The 20,317-nt window shown below is 47.5% G+C and overlaps 2 protein-coding genes across 2 annotated transcripts in view; one reads left to right on the forward strand and one right to left on the reverse strand.

Moving 5' to 3' along the window:
- The window catches only part of LOC307123536 (adhesion G protein-coupled receptor E5-like), a 224,242-nt gene that overhangs the window by 151,690 nt on the left and 52,235 nt on the right, over positions 1–20,317 (reverse strand). The window lies entirely within an intron of this gene.
- Positions 443–18,496, forward strand: LOC307123540 (uncharacterized protein). The gene is made up of 4 exons (XM_079812097.1): positions 443–500; positions 947–1,114; positions 1,320–1,659; positions 15,587–18,496. The coding sequence occupies exons 2-4, from the start codon at positions 947–949 to the stop codon at positions 17,158–17,160; spliced, it is 2,082 nt and encodes a 693-aa protein (XP_079668223.1). The 5' UTR covers positions 443–500; the 3' UTR covers positions 17,161–18,496.

Here is a 20,317-nt window from a genome sequence, read left to right on the forward strand (position 1 = left end):
AATGCTGGTGCTGCATAATGAAGTGTGAAAAATCCCATACAGTGTTTTTTTTTTTCAGGACTCACATATACACAGAAAGAGTGAAGAACAGTATTTATTTCAAATAGAAAGCGTCTGGTTCATGTTTCTTCCTTTAATAAGCGCCTCTGATCTCTGCGCGCGCTTTCTCCTCTTCCACAGAAATTCAAAAAAACAGAAAGCCGCGAACTCGCAATTCAAAAATTAACGGTCATTTTGATTTACGGGCTGACTAACTAACGGTCGTTTATCAATCGTCTTTATTTGATAATCACGTTGTGTTTGTATAGTCTCTTGGCAGCACTGCTGAAATACATTTGGCATTTTTAACAGTAAGAGAAATTAGGTTTGGTGAAGCGCTCCTAACCAGCCGGACCTTCACTTCTTCTGATAACTTTATCGCTCGTACTGTAGGAGGCGCTGTGACGCTATTAGTCCACCGGTAAAACCACCGAAGTAAGAAAGACTGGAGCACACACACGGTGAGTTTAATCTGTTTTACATTGTTTGTGTTTTCGCTGTTTATGCTTGCTGTTACTATTTTTGTAGTGTTTTAATGATATTGAATGAAGTTTTTCCTCGCACCCTCGCCAAATTAAAAACATTTCCATATTTTTACTGGAGTAACAATAAGAAATGTCCTATTGTTTTACTACAGTATCCATGTTTTATCCCTGATATTTGTAGTACACAACAGTTACCGGTGATAATGGTTACTTTTCAATGCTGAGCACTTTTAAAGATCTCACAGTTTTGGGAAAATGTGTAGAAATCTGACAATAGCCTATCATGTTTAATATTTGCATGTAATATCATATAACATTTGATAATATTATTGCTTTGTGCTGTTACACAAAGCTACATTTACATCTGAAATACATTTTTCTCTCAAATAAGATGTTACTTTCTTCAATGTGTTTGTCTTCAGATGTTGACCATGAAAGCGCAGATGGATATGATCTGCTGTAAATCAGTAGGAACTGATCTGTCCATGCTGGATATTGAGGATTTCATCAGTGAAATCTGTCAGCTGAAGAAAGAGGTGGCGTCACTGGAGGCAAAGCTGAGAGAAAGAGGAGACAAACCCAACAGAGAGGTTTGAGCGGCTCATCATTTCATCCTTCAGCTCAATCAAACCAAAGTTTTGTTAGCTTCTCACTTCTTATGCACATCTCAAATTAAGCCAGCAGCAAAATATGCCATCAAATCCCCAATATAACCTCTAGAGATAACAGCTGAGTAATGAGGCTAATATCAACAGGTTGATCTTTATTTGTGTTTATCTGTGATGTGTTTGTCAGGATCTGGAGAAGGTTTCAGTGTGTGTGACTGATGGGACAGAAGCTCAGGATTCAGTCTGGAGATCCAGAGACACACAGGACTCAGAGCTCAGCCTCACTTTACTGTGTTATACTGACGCTCAGGATCATGGATCCGCTGATCAAACCTCTGACTGTAACGCTGGAGAACAGCAGATGCTGCTGAAGATGTGCTCCGTCAAACTGGTGGACTGCAGGAACCTGATAGAGAGCAGAGGAGACGAAACCACAGCAGACGAACAACAACAACACAGTCATGAGGAGGAGGATGATGAAGATCAGAATAATGATGTTGACGATGATGACGATTTTGTTCCTTCAGGTATGTTTCTTAGTTGTTGTTTTTTTTACTAGAAATGCTGAATTAACAGTATTATTATTATTGTAAAGAGATAAAGTGTATTATTAACCATAATATTTAAATTTTAAAAGATTTTGACACACAGACACACTTTACATTCATAAATGAATTCAGTGTGAATTTGAAACGTATTTCCAAAGGAAACCAATTAGAGCTTTATCAAAAAGCTGTAACGTGTCTCTAGAACAAACGTAAGGCAAAATAAGCAATAAGTAAAGGTGTAACAAAATGTTAACTGCATGGTTAAATGCTGGCAGCCTATAACTATAAATCAGTAGAAAGGTCTAAGGATTTATTATAAAATATAATATAAATATCTGACAAATTTCTTAATGTGACACAATTTTTGTCAGAGGTATGAACGAGTCTGTAATATGAAATATGAGCATCTTATGTATCAACTGTGGGGGGAAAAACTCCTGTACACCGGAGGGAAAACATCTTGATAACACAAATTTTTTTAGAGAAAAAAATATTTTTTCCTATTTTATTATTACCCAAAATAGGATGGAGTGAGCATTCATGAGCAGTGTTGGGGAAAGTTACTTTGAAAAGTAATGCACTACAAAATGTTACTCCCTTAAAAAGTTACTAATTGGTTACTTTTTTAAGAAAAGTAATGCAATACATTACTTTTGTGTTACTTTTTCTCACCTGGGCTGGGCTTGTTGTTTTTTTTTATTAACAACAAATATCTATTTTTAGCCAAATGTAAAGGCCCTTTCAAACCAAAATTTAAATAATAAGGCTGAAGGAAAGGCACATTCACATGTGTACAGTAGAGGGCACCTTTCAGCTGTGCTGCCATTCTGGACTGAAGAGGAATAGGATGCAAAAGAAGAAAGTTTAAAGGATTAGTTCACTTTAAAATGAACATGTCCTGATAATTTACTCACCCCCATTTCATCCAAGATGTTCTTTCTTCAGGGAAAATAAATTAAGTTTTTTGAAGAAAACAGAGGATTTTTCTCCACATAATGGACTTCAACGGTTGAAGATCCAAATCAATGTAGTTTCAAAGGAAGGGCTTCAGAGGAATAGGGTCTGATCTAGACAAACCATCGGCCACATTTAGTCTAGAACTAATAACCATCATGTTCACACACCGCACACATAACGGCTCCGCACTTACTCCAAATTTTTCTCAACATTGCGACGAGAGCTGTCAGTCAAAAAATGGAACAACAAAGTAACTAGCATTACTTATTTGAAAAAGTAACTGATATTTTGTTGTAACCTTAAAAGTAGTGCGTTACTTTACTAGTTACTTGGAAAAGTAATCTGATTAAGTAACTCAAGTTACTTTTCTCAACGCTGTTAATGAGTGATAAACACAATTTACATTTACATTTAGTCATTTAGCAGACGCTGTTATCTAAAGCAACTTACAAATGAGAGCAATAGAAGCAACTAGAACAGTCAAGGGCAACAGTATGCAAGTGCTGTAACAAGTCTCAGTTAATCTAGCACAGAACACACAGGACAGATTTTTTTTTATTTTATTTTTATAAATTAGACCGACAGAAAATGAATAGAATAAGTGCTATTCTTGATTGGTCAGGTGCTGCTGGAAGAGAGGTGTCTTTAGGTGTTTTTTGAAAATGGCTACAGACTCGGCCGCACAAATTGGGATAGGCACTTCTGTTCCCTTTCCAGAGGTCTCTCATATTGCGTATGGGAAAAGCTCCTTTTCTCGAGAATATGAAGCAAAACTTTTATTTATATAAGTATCTATGCAAAATAAATGCACCGCTGCACCGCAAAACAACAGAGCGAGCTACGCGCTGATTGGCTGTGCTGCGGCAACTGCCGGAACCTATGGTGAGGCGGCAGATTGAGAGCCAATAAGGGTCACCAGAAAAACCCGCCGATAAGGGTAGGGCTGTACGATTAATCGAAATATAACCGAAACCGACATTCAGAACCTCTAACCGACGTATTTTTCCCATGTCGGTTATTTCGGTTTTCACGTGACTCCGCCCCGTCAGTCACGTCAAGTGCAGTTTGCAGGTACACAGAGAGAAGCAGGAGCGGTTATCTGTGTTTATAGATGCCCAGAATCACTATAGTAACTGCATGTTTTACACAGTTTATACAGGTCAGTTAATTGCTGTTCTTATAGCCTATACGCGCTGCCACCGACACACACACACACACACACACACACAGACGGCGCGCGCAAGCCCCGAAGCCGCTTTCACTTTCGTGCTCATAAAGTTTGTCAAGTAAGCGATTGTGCACTAGTCAAAAACAACAATACGTATCCGTTCAGTGCTCCGCTTCTTTCTGGGACACAGAGAGCCGAGCCGCGTCGTGTCGCGTCTCTGACAACACGCGCGCGCGCCCTGAAGGCAGATCTTTCACCTGCGTCACGTGAAGATTGCGCGCAGAGGAGCAGCAGAAACGCAGTGTAAACTAAACGCTGTCCTGTGACTAAAGTAAAGTCACTAAAGTAGCTTAGAAACTCAACCGTTATTATAGGTATACATTTTAATACCTTTGCAGTAAGTACACACCACAGCTTAATAATGAATAGAGACGGTATGAGTAATTCACACACACACACCATCACTCTCTCATTGATGCATTCAGATAAATGTAATGTAGGTCTACTGTGTTAATTTATCTGTATCTGATGTACAACAAACAGAAATCTGCCCTATAGACAATAACTGCTGAAAGTGAACCGTTTCCTTCAAGTATACCACCTTTTAATAGTAGAAAATATTTACAGTACAAACCTTATCAGGAACTTACTCAAAAACCTTATGAGGGCAAAAAAAAAAGAAAAATAATCGTTCATTAATCGTAATCGAGGTCAGATGTTCAATTAATCGAGGTTTTTATTTTTGGTCAAATCGTTACAGCCCTAGATAAGGGTCTCCTGAATTAGCATATTGAGGCTATAAAAGACTGTTTTGCCATAGGATTGAAGCTGAAGAAGCACCGCGGACATACGGAGCTCTCCTCACTCTTCCTCTTCTCTCGCTCCTTCAGTGACACTGAAGAAGCGTAGCGGACAGACGGAGCTCTCCTCACTCTTCCTCTTCTCTCACTCCTTCAGTGACACTGAAGAAGCGTAGCGGACAGACGGAGCTCTCCTCACTCTTCCTCTTCTCTCGCTCCTTCAGTGACACTGAAGAAGCGTAGCGGACAGACGGAGCTCTCCTCACTCTTCCTCTTCTCTCACTCCCGCCACACTGAAGAAGCGCCACGGACAGACGGAGCTCTCCTCACTCTTCCTCTTCTCTCGCTCCCACCACGCTGAAGAAGCGCCGCGGACAGACGGAGCTCTCCTCACTCTTCCTCTTCTCTCACTCCCGCCACGCTGAAGAAGCGCCACGGACAGACGGAGCTCTCCTCACTCTTCCTCTTCTCTCGCTCCCGCCACACTGAAGAAGCGTAGCGGACAGACGGAGCTCTCCTCACTCTTCCTCTTCTCTCGCTCCCGCCACACTGAAGAAGCGTAGCGGACAGACGGAGCTCTCCTCACTCTTCCTCTTCTCTCACTCCCGCCACGCTGAAGAAGCGCCGCGGACAGACGGAGCTCTCCTCACTCTTCCTCTTCTCTCACTCCCGCCACGCTGAAGAAGCGTAGCGGACAGACGGAGCTCTCCTCACTCTTCCTCTTCTCTCACTCCCGCCACGCTGAAGAAGCGTAGCGGACAGACGGAGCTCTCCTCACTCTTCCTCTTCTCTCATTCCTTCAGTGACACTGAAGAAGCGTAGCGGACAGACGGAGCTCTCCTCACTCTTCCTCTTCTCTCACTCCCGCCACGCTGAAGAAGCGCCGCGGACAGACGGAGCTCTCCTCACTCTTCCTCTTCTCTCGCTCCCGCCACACTGAAGAAGCGTAGCGGACAGACGGAGCTCTCCTCACTCTTCCTCTTCTCTCGCTCCCGCCACACTGAAGAAGCGTAGCGGACAGACGGAGCTCTCCTCACTCTTCCTCTTCTCTCACTCCCGCCACGCTGAAGAAGCGCCGCGGACAGACGGAGCTCTCCTCACTCTTCCTCTTCTCTCACTCCCGCCACGCTGAAGAAGCGCCGCGGACAGACGGAGCTCTCCTCACTCTTCCTCTTCTCTCACTCCCGCCACGCTGAAGAAGCGCCGCGGACAGACGGAGCTCTCCTCACTCTTCCTCTTCTCTCGCTCCCGCCACACTGAAGAAGCGTAGCGGACAGACGGAGCTCTCCTCACTCTTCCTCTTCTCTCACTCCCGCCACGCTGAAGAAGCGCCGCGGACAGACGGAGCTCTCCTCACTCTTCCTCTTCTCTCGCTCCCACCACGCTGAAGAAGCGCCGCGGACAGACGGAGCTCTCCTCACTCTTCCTCTTCTCTCACTCCTTCAGTGACACTGAAGAAGCGTAGCGGACAGACGGAGCTCTCCTCACTCTTCCTCTTCTCTCACTCCCGCCACGCTGAAGAAGCGCCGCGGACAGACGGAGCTCTCCTCACTCTTCCTCTTCTCTCGCTCCCGCCACACTGAAGAAGCGTAGCGGACAGACGGAGCTCTCCTCACTCTTCCTCTTCTCTCGCTCCCGCCACACTGAAGAAGCGTAGCGGACAGACGGAGCTCTCCTCACTCTTCCTCTTCTCTCACTCCCGCCACGCTGAAGAAGCGCCGCGGACAGACGGAGCTCTCCTCACTCTTCCTCTTCTCTCACTCCCGCCACGCTGAAGAAGCGCCGCGGACAGACGGAGCTCTCCTCACTCTTCCTCTTCTCTCACTCCCGCCACGCTGAAGAAGCGCCGCGGACAGACGGAGCTCTCCTCACTCTTCCTCTTCTCTCGCTCCCGCCACACTGAAGAAGCGTAGCGGACAGACGGAGCTCTCCTCACTCTTCCTCTTCTCTCACTCCCGCCACGCTGAAGAAGCGCCGCGGACAGACGGAGCTCTCCTCACTCTTCCTCTTCTCTCGCTCCCACCACGCTGAAGAAGCGCCGCGGACAGACGGAGCTCTCCTCACTCTTCCTCTTCGGACAGACGGAGCTCTCCTCACTCTTCCTCTTCTCTCACTCCCGCCACGCTGAAGAAGCGCCGCGGACATACGGAGCTCTCCTCACTCTTCCTTTTCTCTGGCTCCTTCAGTGACGATGAAAAAGCGTTGCGGACAGACGGAGCTCCCCTCACTCTTCCTCTTCTCTCGCTCCCGCCACGCTGAAGAAACGCCACGGACAGACGGAGCTCTCCTCACTCTTCCTCTTCTCTCGCTCCCGCCACGCTGAAGAAGCGCCGCGGACAGACGGAGCTCTCCTCACTCTTCCTCTTCTCTCGCTCCCGCCACGCTGAAGAAGCGCCACGGACAGACGGAGCTCTCCTCACTCTTCCTCTTCTCTCACTCCCGCCACGCTGAAGAAGCGCCGCGGACAGACGGAGCTCTCCTCACTCTTCCTCTTCTCTCGCTCCCGCCACGCTGAAGAAGCGCCGCAGACATACGGAGCTCTCCTCACTCTTCCTTTTCTCTGGCTCCTTCAGTGACGATGAAAAAGCGTTGCGGACAGACGGAGCTCCCCTCACTCTTCCTCTTCTCTCGCTCCCGCCACGCTGAAGAAACGCCACGGACAGACGGAGCTCTCCTCACTCTTCCTCTTCTCTCGCTCCCGCCACGCTGAAGAAGCGCCGCGGACAGACGGAGCTCTCCTCACTCTTCCTCTTCGGACAGACGGAGCTCTCCTCACTCTTCCTCTTCAGACAGACAGAGCTTTCCTCACTCTTCCTCTTCGGACAGACGGAGCTCTCCTCACTCTTCCTCTTCTCTCACTCCCGCCACGCTGAAGAAGCGCCACGGACAGACGGAGCTCTCCTCACTCTTCCTCTTCTCTCGCTCCTTCAGTGACACTGAAGAAGCGTAGCGGACAGACGGAGCTCTCCTCACTCTTCCTCTTCTCTCACTCCCGCCACGCTGAAGAAGTGCCGCGGACAGACGGAGCTCTCCTCACTCTTCCTCTTCTCTCGCTCCCGCCACGCTGAAGAAGCGCCGCGGACAGACGGAGCTCTCCTCACTCTTCCTCTTCTCTCACTCCCGCCATGCTGAAGAAGCGCAGCGGACAGACGGAGCTCTCCTCACTCTTCCTCTTCGGACAGACGGAGCTCTCCTCACTCTTCCTCTTCTCTCACTCCCGCCACACTGAAGAAGCGCCGCGGACAGACGGAGCTCTCCTCACTCTTCCTCTTCGGACAGACGGAGCTCTCCTCACTCTTCCTCTTCTCTCGCTCCCGCCACGCTGAAGAAGCGCCGCGGACAGACGGAGCTCTCCTCACTCTTCCTCTTCTCTCATTCCCGCCACGCTGAAGAAGCGCCGCGGACAGACGGAGCTCTCCTCACTCTTCCTCTTCTCTCACTCCCGCCACGCTGAAGAAGCGCCGCGGACAGACGGAGCTCTCCTCACTCTTCCTCTTCTCTCATTCCCGCCACGCTGAAGAAGCGTAGCGGACAGACGGAGCTCTCCTCACTCTTCCTCTTCTCTCGCTCCCGCCACGCTGAAGAAGCGTAGTGGACAGATGGAGCTCTCCTCACTCTTCCTCTTCTCTCACTCCCGCTACGCTGAAGAAGCACCGCGGACAATCGGAGCTCTCCTCACTCTTCCTTTTCTCTCACTCCCGCCACGCTGTAGAAGCGCCACGGACAGACGGAGCTCTCCTCACTCTTCCTCTTCGGACAGACGGAGTTCTCCTCACTCTTCCTCTTCGGACAGACGGAGCTCTCCTCACTCTTCCTCTTCTCTCGCTCCCGCCACACTGAAGAAGCGTAGCGGACAGACAGAGCTCTCCTCACTCTTCCTCTTCTCTCACTCCCGCCACGCTGAAGAAGCGCCGCGGACAGACGGAGCTCTCCTCACTCTTCCTCTTCTCTCACTCCCGCCACGCTGAAGAAGCGCCGCGGACAGACGGAGCTCTCCTCACTCTTCCTCTTCTCTCGCTCCCGCCACACTGAAGAAGCGTAGCGGACAGACGGAGCTCTCCTCACTCTTCCTCTTCTCTCGCTCCCGCCACACTGAAGAAGCGTAGCGGACAGACGGAGCTCTCCTCACTCTTCCTCTTCTCTCACTCCCACCACGCTGAAGAAGCGCCGCGGACAGACGGAGCTCTCCTCACTCTTCCTCTTCTCTCGCTCCCGCCACGCTGAAGAAGCGCCGCGGACAGACGGAGCTCTCCTCACTCTTCCTCTTCTCTCACTCCCGCCATGCTGAAGAAGCGCCGCGGACAGACGGAGCTCTCCTCACTCTTCCTCTTCGGACAGACGGAGCTCTCCTCACTCTTCCTCTTCTCTCGCTCCCGCCACGCTGAAGAAGCGCCGCGGACAGACGGAGCTCTCCTCACTCTTCCTCTTCTCTCATTCCCGCCACGCTGAAGAAGCGCCGCGGACAGACGGAGCTCTCCTCACTCTTCCTCTTCTCTCACTCCCGCCACGCTGAAGAAGCGCCACGGACAGACAGAGCTCTCCTCACTCTTCCTCTTCGGACAGACGGAGCTCTCCTCACTCTTCCTCTTCTCTCGCTCCCGCCACACTGAAGAAGCGTAGCGGACAGACGGAGCTCTCCTCACTCTTCCTCTTCTCTCGCTCCCGCCATGCTGAACAAGCGCCGCGGACAGACAGAGCTCTCCTCACTCTTCCTCTTCTCTCACTCCCGCCACGCTGAAGAAGCGCCGCGGACAGACGGAGCTCTCCTCACTCTTCCTCTTCTCTCGCTCCCGCCACACTGAAGAAGCGTAGCGGACAGACGGAGCTCTCCTCACTCTTCCTCTTCTCTCGCTCCCGCCATGCTGAAGAAGCGCCGCGGACAGACGGAGCTCTCCTCACTCTTCCTCTTCTCTCACTCCCGCCACGCTGAAGAAGCGTAGCGGACAGACGGAGCTCTCCTCACTCTTCCTCTTCTCTCGTTCCTGCCGCGCTAAAGAAGCGCCGCGGACAGACGGAGCTCTCCTCACTCTGCCTCTTCTCTCGCTCCCGCCATGCTGAAGAAGCGCCGCGGACAGACGGAGCTCTCCTCACTCTTCCTCTTCTCTCGTTCCTGCCGCGCTAAAGAAGCGCCGCGGACAGACGGAGCTCTCCTCACTCTGCCTCTTCTCTCGCTCCTGCCGCGCTGAAGAAGCGCCGCGGACAGAGAATGCTAGATGAAGTTAGATGAGCAAACTCAGATGGATATGTCGAGAACGCGGCTTACGTCACAGCCGTTCTCACTACAGCGCTCTCCATAGCACGCGTTCGCTGACTAGAGCACGACTTACGTCATAGCACGCGCTCACTGTCTAGAGCATAATGAACTTGCTTCAGGTGACTAGAGATGTAAATATTGCAGTCAACTAGCCTGTGGTCAAAAACGCTCGTCTGCACACGCGCTCTCTGTCTAAAATAGAGCATAACGGCATTGTAAAATGGCTTCCCGACCACCCAGACTTCCTTACATTCTCCCAGTTTCCTTGGTTCAGGTGGCTGGAGATGTAAATATTGCAGTCAACTAGCCGGTGGTCAAACACGCTCGTCTGCACACTAACATTGTTGCGTTACTCTAAATGTAAGTTTGCGCCCACTACACAGTGCACGCCACTGTACATTATTTACAATGAATCACAAAAAGAGCTTTTTCTATGTAGGAAATGTGACCACTTTACAGTCTGCACCCCTGCACCCAAGCACTTTTCACATAGCGCACTCGTGCCACGAGCGCTTTGAATGTGAGGCGCGCACCCACTGCAAAGTCAGCGCCGCCAAACATAAACACAATCCCCATAGTGTTATAAGCTCACAGTGTTACAGCACAAAGCAACGGGTTACCGGGTCCCTATTACTAAGCGGCCCGCCCCCGAATCTAACTCAACCCCTGGCTTCACAAGCCTGGCAGGCCATTCCTGGTATGTCAAATTGGGTGTTGAACATATTAAAACGAGGTTACTCGCTACAGTTCGCTCGCAGACCCCCCGTGGTCGTGGTCGAGACCTCAGTGAGAAGCAGCATGAGTCACGTGCTTCGCGATAAGGTGTCGAAACTGTTAGAGAAGGGAGCGGTGGAAACCGTGCACCCGACGTTAAGCGAGTCAGGCTTTTAGAGGTGCTACTTCCTCGTCCCTAAACAGGATGGTGACCTCAGGCCCATACCTCAGACATCTGAACAAAGCGCTTATGACGCGCTCGTTCAAGATGCTGACGGTGAAACAAATCCTTGCGCACATTTGCCCGGCAGATTGGTTTTTCACATTCTACCTGAAAGATGCTTACTTTCACATTCAGATAGCACCCCGTCACAGGCCATTGTTGAGATTCGCCTTCAAGGGTCAGGCTTATCAGTACACAGTCCTACCATTCGGGTTATCCCTGACACCTTGTACTTTTGCGAAGTGCATGGACGCAGCTCTAGCCCCACGTAGCTTCTGATACAGTTGTATGAGACCTATGAGACAGGGTTGCCGGTTCGAGCCCAGCTCTTACAGGCTTATATAGTCTACAGTTTTTTCCTCTGTTATACTGTAGGCAGTGTGTCCATGATACAGTGTGCACCCCTGCATATAGCACCACAAAATCACCCTAAAGTCCCGCCAAGGCCGGATTACCACTATACTCTACAACTACCTTGACGATAAGCTTGTCATAGCCCAATCAGAGACACAGTTTATAACCCACAATTCCTGGCTCCTCAACCATCTAGAACAGGGGTGTCCAAACTCGGTCCTGGAGGGTTGCTGTCCTGCAGAGTTTAGCTCCAGCTCGCCTCAACACACCTGGAAGTTTCTAGTATGCTTAGTAAGACCTTGATTAGCTGGTTCAGGTGTGTTTAATTGGGGTTGGAGCTAAACTCTGCAGGACAGTGGCCCTCCAGGAGCAGGATTGGACACCCCTGACCTAGAATGTTTGGGTCTCAGGATCAATACTGCCAAGAGCTCAATGTCTCCCACCCAGAATATTTCTTTCCTGGGGACAGTCATAGACTCAATACACATGAGAGCGCGGCTTGCGTCACAGCGCACCCTCTCCATCCAGAGCATGGCAGTGGCATTCAAAGCTGGTGCTTGCATTCCTCTCAAGTTTTTTCTGAGGATGCTCGGCCTTATGGCCTCGGCATCAGCAGTACTCAAACTGGGTATATTGCACATGTGCCCCCTTCAAGGCCGGTTGAATTCCCGTGTTTCGGCTCACGCATGGCGATCAGGCCAGTTTCGCATCAAAGTGAACCACAGCTGTGTCAAAGCTCTGGCTCCTTGGAAGCCGACTGCCTGGTACCAGACAGGTGTGATTATGGGTACGATTACGAAACGGAAAGTGGTCTCGATAGATGCGTCCAACCTAGGTTGGGGTGCCCTACACAAAGGCAAGCCAGTCTCTGGCCAATGGGCAGAATCATAGAAAAGGCTGCACATAAACTGTCTAGAGACGAGAGCGGTTATTCTATCGCTTAGAGCTTTCCTTCCGTACATAAAGGGTCACCACGTCTTGGGCCAAACAGACATGTCCATGGTATCCTATACAAATCGCCGGGGCTGTCTGAAATCAGACGCTCACGTGCCAGGTATCCTGAATCATGGTCCGGATATGTTATCCAGAGGCAACATTCCCCCAGAATGGTCCCTTCACCCGCAAACAATTCAGTTGATTTGGAGAACCTTCGGCAAAGCGAAAGTAGATCTTTTCGCCACAAAAGACAATGCTCACTGCCCAATATTTTTCTCTAGAGACCTCGCGCGGGAGAGAGGGAGAATCTGGCATCCCCGTTCTGAATTGCGGGCCCTTCATGTATGGGCCATCAACAGAGACCCGGGGACCTCTCTGAAAGAGTTCTGAATACTATATCTGAAGCTAGAGGGTGAACCCACCTACCACACCCCACCCCCCTCAGTCCCTATATGGTGTTACAAACTATGAAGGGCTCCCCCTTTAAACCGCTTCAGTCTGTGAGCATAAAGCACCTCTCACTCAAAACCACCTTTCTGCTGGCACTCGCCTCAGTCAAGCGAGTTGGGGATTTACACGTGCTCTCTGTCTTGTGTTTGGGCCAAACGACTCCAGGGTCGTCCTCGAGCCAAGACATGGTTATGTTCCTAAAGTGCTTTCCACTCCCTTTAGGTCACAGGTCCTTTCTCTATTGGCCCTGCCCGCGTCACAAGACGAAAAAGACGCAAATCTGCTCTGCCCAGTTAGAGCACTGAGACTGTATCCATAGCGTTTCCCCCCCCTTTCAGGCAGTTAGAACAGCTCTTTGTGTGCTTCAGTGGCCGCACTAAAGGTTACGCTGTCACGAGGCAGAGACTGTTACACTGGAAAGTAGACGCTATCTCATTGGCTTATAAATCTAAAGGTCTCGTTTGCCCTTAGGCATCAAAGCCCATTCCACTAGAGGCATGGCCTCATCGTGGGCATGGTCATGTGGCATTCCTATGGAAGATATCTGTGCGGCGGCATGCTGGGCCTCTCCGTCCACTTTTATCAGATTCTATAAATTGGAGGTTCCTGCTTTACAGGCTGGGAATTTCTCCATTTGATTGGCACTATCAACCATTCTATGGGCCCGAATTACTTCTATCATGTCCCATTCTTCATTACAAATTGTTTTCACAAACATGTTACATTATACCATAAGGCCCGACTATATCCGGTCATGTGTTTCATACGGCCCGATCCTATTCGGCCTTATTCATTCCCTTATATGAGGCCCACTCTTGTTGGCCTCACCAGGGATTTACTGTTACCCATTTTTAGTGTCTCTGGTTCCTCAGACCAGGTTGGGTCAGGCAGCATGCATGGCGTTTTAGATTGGGTTCCCATACGCAATATGAGAGACCTCTCGAAAGGGAACGTACTCGGTTACTCACGAAACCTCGGTTCCCTGAGAGAGGGAACGAGTATTGTGTTCTGCACCGTGCTTGTGTTTCTCAGGTATCGCTTCAGACGATTTTTAAACCTGAATCCTACGACGAAACACAGTCTTGTATAGCCTCAGTATGCTAATCCAAGAGACCCTTTTCGGCGGGTTTTTCTGGTGACCCTTATTGGCTCACTCTCTCAGCCGCCTCGCCATTGGTTCCTGCAGTTGCCGCAGCACAGCCAATCAGCGCGTAGCTCGCTCTGTTGTTCTGCTGTGCACTGTTTTGCATAGATCGAGCAGAAACTCCCCATTTGCCTCTGAGAAGTATTAATGTTTTCAGCAAATCCCTAATATGACGCTAGATTAGATTAGATTAGATTCAAGTTTATTGTCATTACACATGTACAAGTACAATGCAACGAAATGAGTTTGTAGCAAGTCTCCGAGCCGCTGCTATTTAAAGCGCCGCCACATGCTCTCCAGAAAAAGAAAAAAAATGCAGATTGCAAAGCATACATGCAAAAAAACACAGTACACGTGGTCACGTGATGGAATTTTTTGTTGGGACTGAGTAAGGGAGCTAGGAAGGAGGAAAGGGAGGGGCAGACGGGTGGACGTGGGCAGGGATGATGGTGAGGTATGTATGATGCGAGTAAGAGTCTGAAGAGTCCTGTGTTGTGTGAGCTTGTGTTGTGTGAATGTTAGCCATAACTTAAGATGTTTTCGAGTTCAGTCTCCACAGTCCGGGCTGAGATGTTACAATACAGTTCCTCAATCTGTGTCACTCTTTGATCTAATACCTTCAGTCGGTCACACACATCCCCGAAGCACTCTTTAATTTCCACAGACAGCGGCTGTGTGAATTTACTGGCAGCTGTCTTACCAATCTTCCGATAGATCAGGGTAATCCCAAGGCCGAGAAATAGGAACCCGCTATGAAAATGCCAATTATGAATAAATCCTCCACGGACAGGACTTCCAGGCACAGGACTTTCCAGGTGTTCCAGGCGTCCCACGCGTTGCCCGCAGCGACGGTCCTGTCCGGGCAGGTAGGTTGTCCTGGTGCACCCTTCCTTAGTGAGAAAATCTTGTCAGTCGCGCTGAGAGACCAGTTAATTAATTCCATTTCAGTATTTTCAGGAGTCCAGCAAGCAGAGGGTCAAGAAAAAAAGACAAAAAGATCAGCGCTAAAGCAGAGCGGGGAGCAGATAGAAGGCACGTCTGCTCTGTATGAGATCAGGAAGTTGGGAATTTATTACCCCAGCGTATTGGTGAAGAGAGTCAGTCAAGTGTTTGAAATGTCCTTCTGCGAGCTAGCGCTGTAGCTGAATAAAAAGAAAAGAAGATAAAAAAACACTTTGACTGAATAAACATGAAGACAATAAACACACGACTGCGGCAATATATGGTGTATTTGAGTTCTTCAAGCATTCTCTGGGATTTTCATAATAATAAAGTATATTTATAATGCAGTGCTAATCGATATAGCATTTATCATAAAATAATATAGTGTGCCTCATTCTGTGATAAGAAGCCACATCAGCTCACAGAAGGACATTTCAAACATTTGACTGACTCTCTTCACCAATACGCTGGGGTAATAAATATACACTAGACAACAGGTTTATAAACGCTTCACATTACTAGTCTGTGAAGATGTTTGGCGTGTTTATTTTTCAAATGGCCGTTATTAGCTACTCAAACTCGCAGTCTTTCAGACGGAGCAGCGTTTACTACTGATCACAGAGCCGCTCTTCACTTTAATATAAACTTTGAATAAAAAAAGTTATATCTCTGCCTTTGCGATGTCAATCGTACTAAACCAAATCATGATTTCGGTTTGAAATCGATTAATCGTGCAGCCCTAATGCGTATTAGGACCTAAATTCACGTGGAGCAGCGTTTGTGAATTCTGCCAATTTGAGACACTGAGAGCTGCACACACAATATCACATCAGACTTTTACAACACAGCCTTTACAGTTTGATAACCACACTATATCACAATTTAATATGTATTTTGACTGATCGTTCAGCTCTAGAAGTTATAGAAAAAGTTCAAACTTTTAAGGCCATTTTGTTTCTTTCAGATGACAACGCTGGTTCATCTTCTGATGGAGAACCTGCTTCTACATCCAAAGAGCGACAGACACTGACCGACTGTGGAAAAACATTCAGCAAACAGGAAAATACAGTGAGAAGCCAGAGAAAACAAACAGAACAGAAAGACTTCACCTGCAAGATATGCAACATCAGCTTTCCTACCTCAGAAGAGAGGAGACTTCACGCGAAAGAGCACAGCGTGAAGAAAGAGTTTCGCTGCGAACAGTGCGGGAAGGAGTTTTTCACCACTCCTCTGAACATGAGTGCTCACATGAAGACACACAGCGAAAAGACTTTCCAGTGCAGTGAGTGTGACAAGTATTTTAGCACCAAAAAAACTCTTTCAAAGCATAAAAGAATCCATACGGGGGAGAAGCCGTACCAGTGTCTTCACTGTGAGAAGAGCTTCAACCTGAGATCGACTCTGAAGAACCATGTGCGCATACACACCAATGAGAGGCCGTACAAGTGCAATCAATGTGAGAAGAGCTTCAAGCAGCGATCCCACCTGAATAAACATCTGCCCATACACACCAATGAGAGGCCATACAAGTGCCATCAATGTGAAAAGAGCTTCAACCAGGATTGGGCTCTGAAGAACCATCTACTCACACACACCAATGAGAGGCCGCACAAGTGTCCTCACTGCGAGAAGAGCTTCAACCTGGGATCGAGTCTGAAGACCCATCTATTCACACACACCAATGAGAGGCCGTACAAGTGTAGTGAATGTGAGAAGAGCTTCAACCGGAAATCGACTCTGACGAAACATCTGCTCATACACCCCAATGAGAGGTCATTCAAATGCCCTCACTGCAAGAAGAGCTTCAACCAGGGATCGACTCTGAAGAGTCATTTACCCATGCACTCCAATGAGAGCCTGTCCCAGTGTCCTCACTGCGAGAAGAGCTTAAATTTCGGATCGGCTCTGAAGAACAATCTACTCAGACACACCAATGAGAACCCCTACAAGTGCCCTCACTGTAAGAAGAGCATGAAATACGAAACCAGTCTGAAGAAACATCTACTCCTGCACAGCAATGAGAGGCCGTACAAGTGCAGCAAATGTGAGAGAACCTTTACAAACTCTAAAACTCTGAAGTTACACCAAATAATACACTCTGATGTCAAACCGTATCAGTGTTCACACTGTGAGAAACGATTCTATAATTTGAATCACTGCAAAACCCATGAGAGGATTCACACTGGAGAGAAACCGTACCTGTGCTCCTACTGTGGGAAGAGCTTTGCTAATCCGTTTGCTTTCAAACTTCATCAGAGAGTTCACACAGGAGAAAAACCTTATAAATGCTCACATTGTGACAAGCCTTTTGCTCAATTAAGTTCCATGAAGATCCATGAGCGATGGCATACCGGAGAAAAACCCTTTAAATGCTTACATTGTGACAAGATGTTTACTCAATTAAGTTCCATGAAGACTCATGAGCGATGGCATACAGGAGAGAAACCCTACTGCTGCTCCATCTGTGGCGAGAGATTCTCTTTTATATGGGGTTTTCAGACCCACCAGAAGAAACACGCTGCCCCAAAATCATCATAGCTTCATCATGACATTATTGTTAGGTTGTGTAAAAAACACCTTGCAGTGTTACGGGAACTTTACTTTATGGTTGTAAAAATACTTGAACTTGCAAAAGGAGATGTTCCGATACCATTTTTTCCCTCCCGATACTGATTCCGATACTCGTGCTGTGGGTATCGGCCGATACCGAATACCGATACCAGTGTGTTAAAAAAAATAAAAAGATCATACTATGCCTGCATGACTGTGATATTATTATCATTGTGGTAAGACCTGGCTCAGGTTAAACTCTTTGTAAAACATGAATGAATACAGCAAAAGAAAGCCATTTATTTTTAAATAGAACAATATAAAACAGTAGTGCAACAGCAACTTAAATAAATATAGGAATAATTATTATTAAAAAATTAAAGTGCAGCCATAATATTGTAAAATAAAGGCATTTACATTTTTAAATAGAACAGTATAAAACAGTAGTGCAACAGCAACTAAACTAAATAAATATAGGAATATTTAAAAAAATAAAATAAAGTGCAGCCACAATATTGTAAAATAAAGGCATTTACATTTTTAAATAGAACAGTATAAAACAGTAGTGCAACAGCAACTTTAATGATTCCTTTAAAAAAAACTTAAAGTGCAGCCATTATGTACTAAAATAAAAAGGCATTTAAATCTTTAAATAGTGCAGTATGTAACAATAGTGCAACACCAACCTATAAAGTAAACATAAAAATACACATCAAAAGAGCAGCAACCACACAGTAAACTAAAAATACTTTAAAACAAGTAGGCTACACATTGCAGTAGCATTTTAGCAATTTAGTATTGCTCATAGTTTCAAGAGCAAAGGCAGATTCTTCTTCAAGAAGATGAGCATTTCTGCCCTCTCTCCTCCTAGCCTGTTTCTTCTTGCATCAACAATGTTGGACGCTGCACTGAACAGTCTCTCACTGTCAACACTGGTACAAGGAGAACAGAGAAACTTTGCAGCAGTGGCAGCCTGGGTGGGAAACCGAATTTGGTTGACTCCCCAGTACTGGAATGGGCTGTCTGGGCGTGGGACCGTTTGCTCTGTCAAATATGTCTGTATTTGAACTTGTGTGCTTGTGCTACTTGCCCCACGTTCCTCATCATGCTCCTGCAGGATTTCCTCGAACAGGCCTTTCAAGCTGCTCTTTCTGCTGCTGCTGCTGTCTGCCTGTGCTTCCATACGTGGGGCTTTATGGGGGTTTTCTGGCACTGTCTTTGGTCCCTCAGGTGTGGTCCTGCCCAGTAACGCCTCCATCTTCTCCACCTCTCGGGTCAGAGCATCCTTGGCATGCTTGATGCTGTCTGCTGCTGTGAAGTATCTAAAAACAATGAAAAATAATAAATAAATGTCTTAATGTGTAAAATAAACAAATAAACAACCTCCTCCATATTAGCTTTTAGTGGTAACACATTAATGCAATAGTAATTAATAATAATGCAATATCTAGTTATCCAATACACCATTTCAAAATTTTGTTTATAATTATAATGTAGACATTTATTAAAAATATTAGACATACCGGTCTTTGAATCGTGGGTCTAAAAGGGTGGCAACTGCATATAAGGGCTCATTCTCTATGGTCTTGAATCTTTTCTGGACAGCCTCAAGAAGGGTGTTTTCATGGTTTTTATACCCGTGTCCCCCTCGTTCTCTCGAGCAAGCAGGCGTTTCAGCACTGTGACTGAGGGGATGACTTCAGCTGCAGAAGAGGTGGAGGAGCTAATCTGTCTGGTCAGTTCTTCAAATGGTGCCAGAACAGTGATTATTTTCTCCAGTAAAGCCCACTGGTTAGCCGTAAGGGTCACTGGCAGGTCGTGGTCAGCTCCATATGCTGAAATTGACCGCTTCTGCTCCAGTAAACGCTCGACCATATAGTAGGTGCTGTTCCACCTTGTTGCTACGTCTTGGTGCAGGCATTTGGAGATCTTTTTGAATATCCTCCAGGCGTGTAGTAGCCAGTGGCGAGTGTTTGAAATGCGCGACTATCTTCCTACCATTCGCCAGTGCATCACTCACACTTCTCTGTGACAGTAGCCCTTCATGCACCACCAGCTGGAGAGTGTGGGCGAAGCATCCCAAACTTGGTACATTCATCTCGTCCATGGCTTTCATGTTGCTAGCGTTGTCGCGCAAAACAATATGAACGTTGGACTTGGGGATTTTCCACTTTACTAGCATCCCGTCAATTGCTTCGGCAATTAATGTGCCAGTATGTGACCCTCGGAACTCGTTGGCGTGCAGCACCGCACTTCGAGGGGTAAATGTTGACCCTCTGTCCACCCAGTGTGACGTTAAACTTAGCAAAGACATAGGGCACACGTCGGAGCTCCAAATGTCCGTGGTAAAGTTAATTGCATGCACGTCTTTCAACATACACGAAACGTGTTCCCTTACTGTCTCTTATAATTTGGGTAGCGCAGTTTCTGAGATATATTTACGACCTGGCAAACAGTACCTTGGCTCCAAATGCTCCATTAAGCGGCGAAATCCCACATTTTCGACGACAAACAGGGGTTGGTCATCCAGGAAAATAAACTCCAAAATTTTGTCGGTTATCTGTGTTGCTTTTTGGCTGTCTTGGGGGAATTTATCTCGTCGCTGGAAGGAAGTTTCCAGAGTTTGCTGCTGCAGTTCGTCCTTCTTTTTCCCCTTAGTTTTGGTAAATTCGCTGTGCTCTTTGGCATGACGCGTCTTCAAATGTTTGATTAAGTTGCTGGTGTTGAAATTTGCAACACTTGTGCCACCCCTCGAAATTGCTTCTTTGCATACGTTGCATGTCGCCGTTTTACTGGTGGGAACATCCACTGTAAAGTACTGCCAAACCGCCGACATGATGCGCTAATGTTAGCTCGTTTTAGGGAGGCGTCAGGTGATCAATTCTTCTTCGCCCCTCTAAAACTGCAGCTGCCGATGGCAGCACAGCGCAACTGTTTTAAGAGCGGCGAAGAAGAACTGCGTCAGAGCTAACGGAGCTAACCAGTAAATAGATTCCTAATAAATTACGTGGTATCGGATCGGTGCCTGGACTCCAGTACTCGCCGATACCAATGCCAGCATTTTCGGCAGTATCGGATGCATTTCCGATACTGGTATCGGAATCGGAACAACTCTATATTTACTTACTAGTGATGGGTCGATCGT

Source organism: Gobio gobio (genome assembly GCF_949357685.1).
Source record: "Gobio gobio genome assembly, chromosome: 3".
Classification (NCBI taxonomy): Eukaryota; Metazoa; Chordata; class Actinopteri; order Cypriniformes; family Gobionidae; genus Gobio; species Gobio gobio.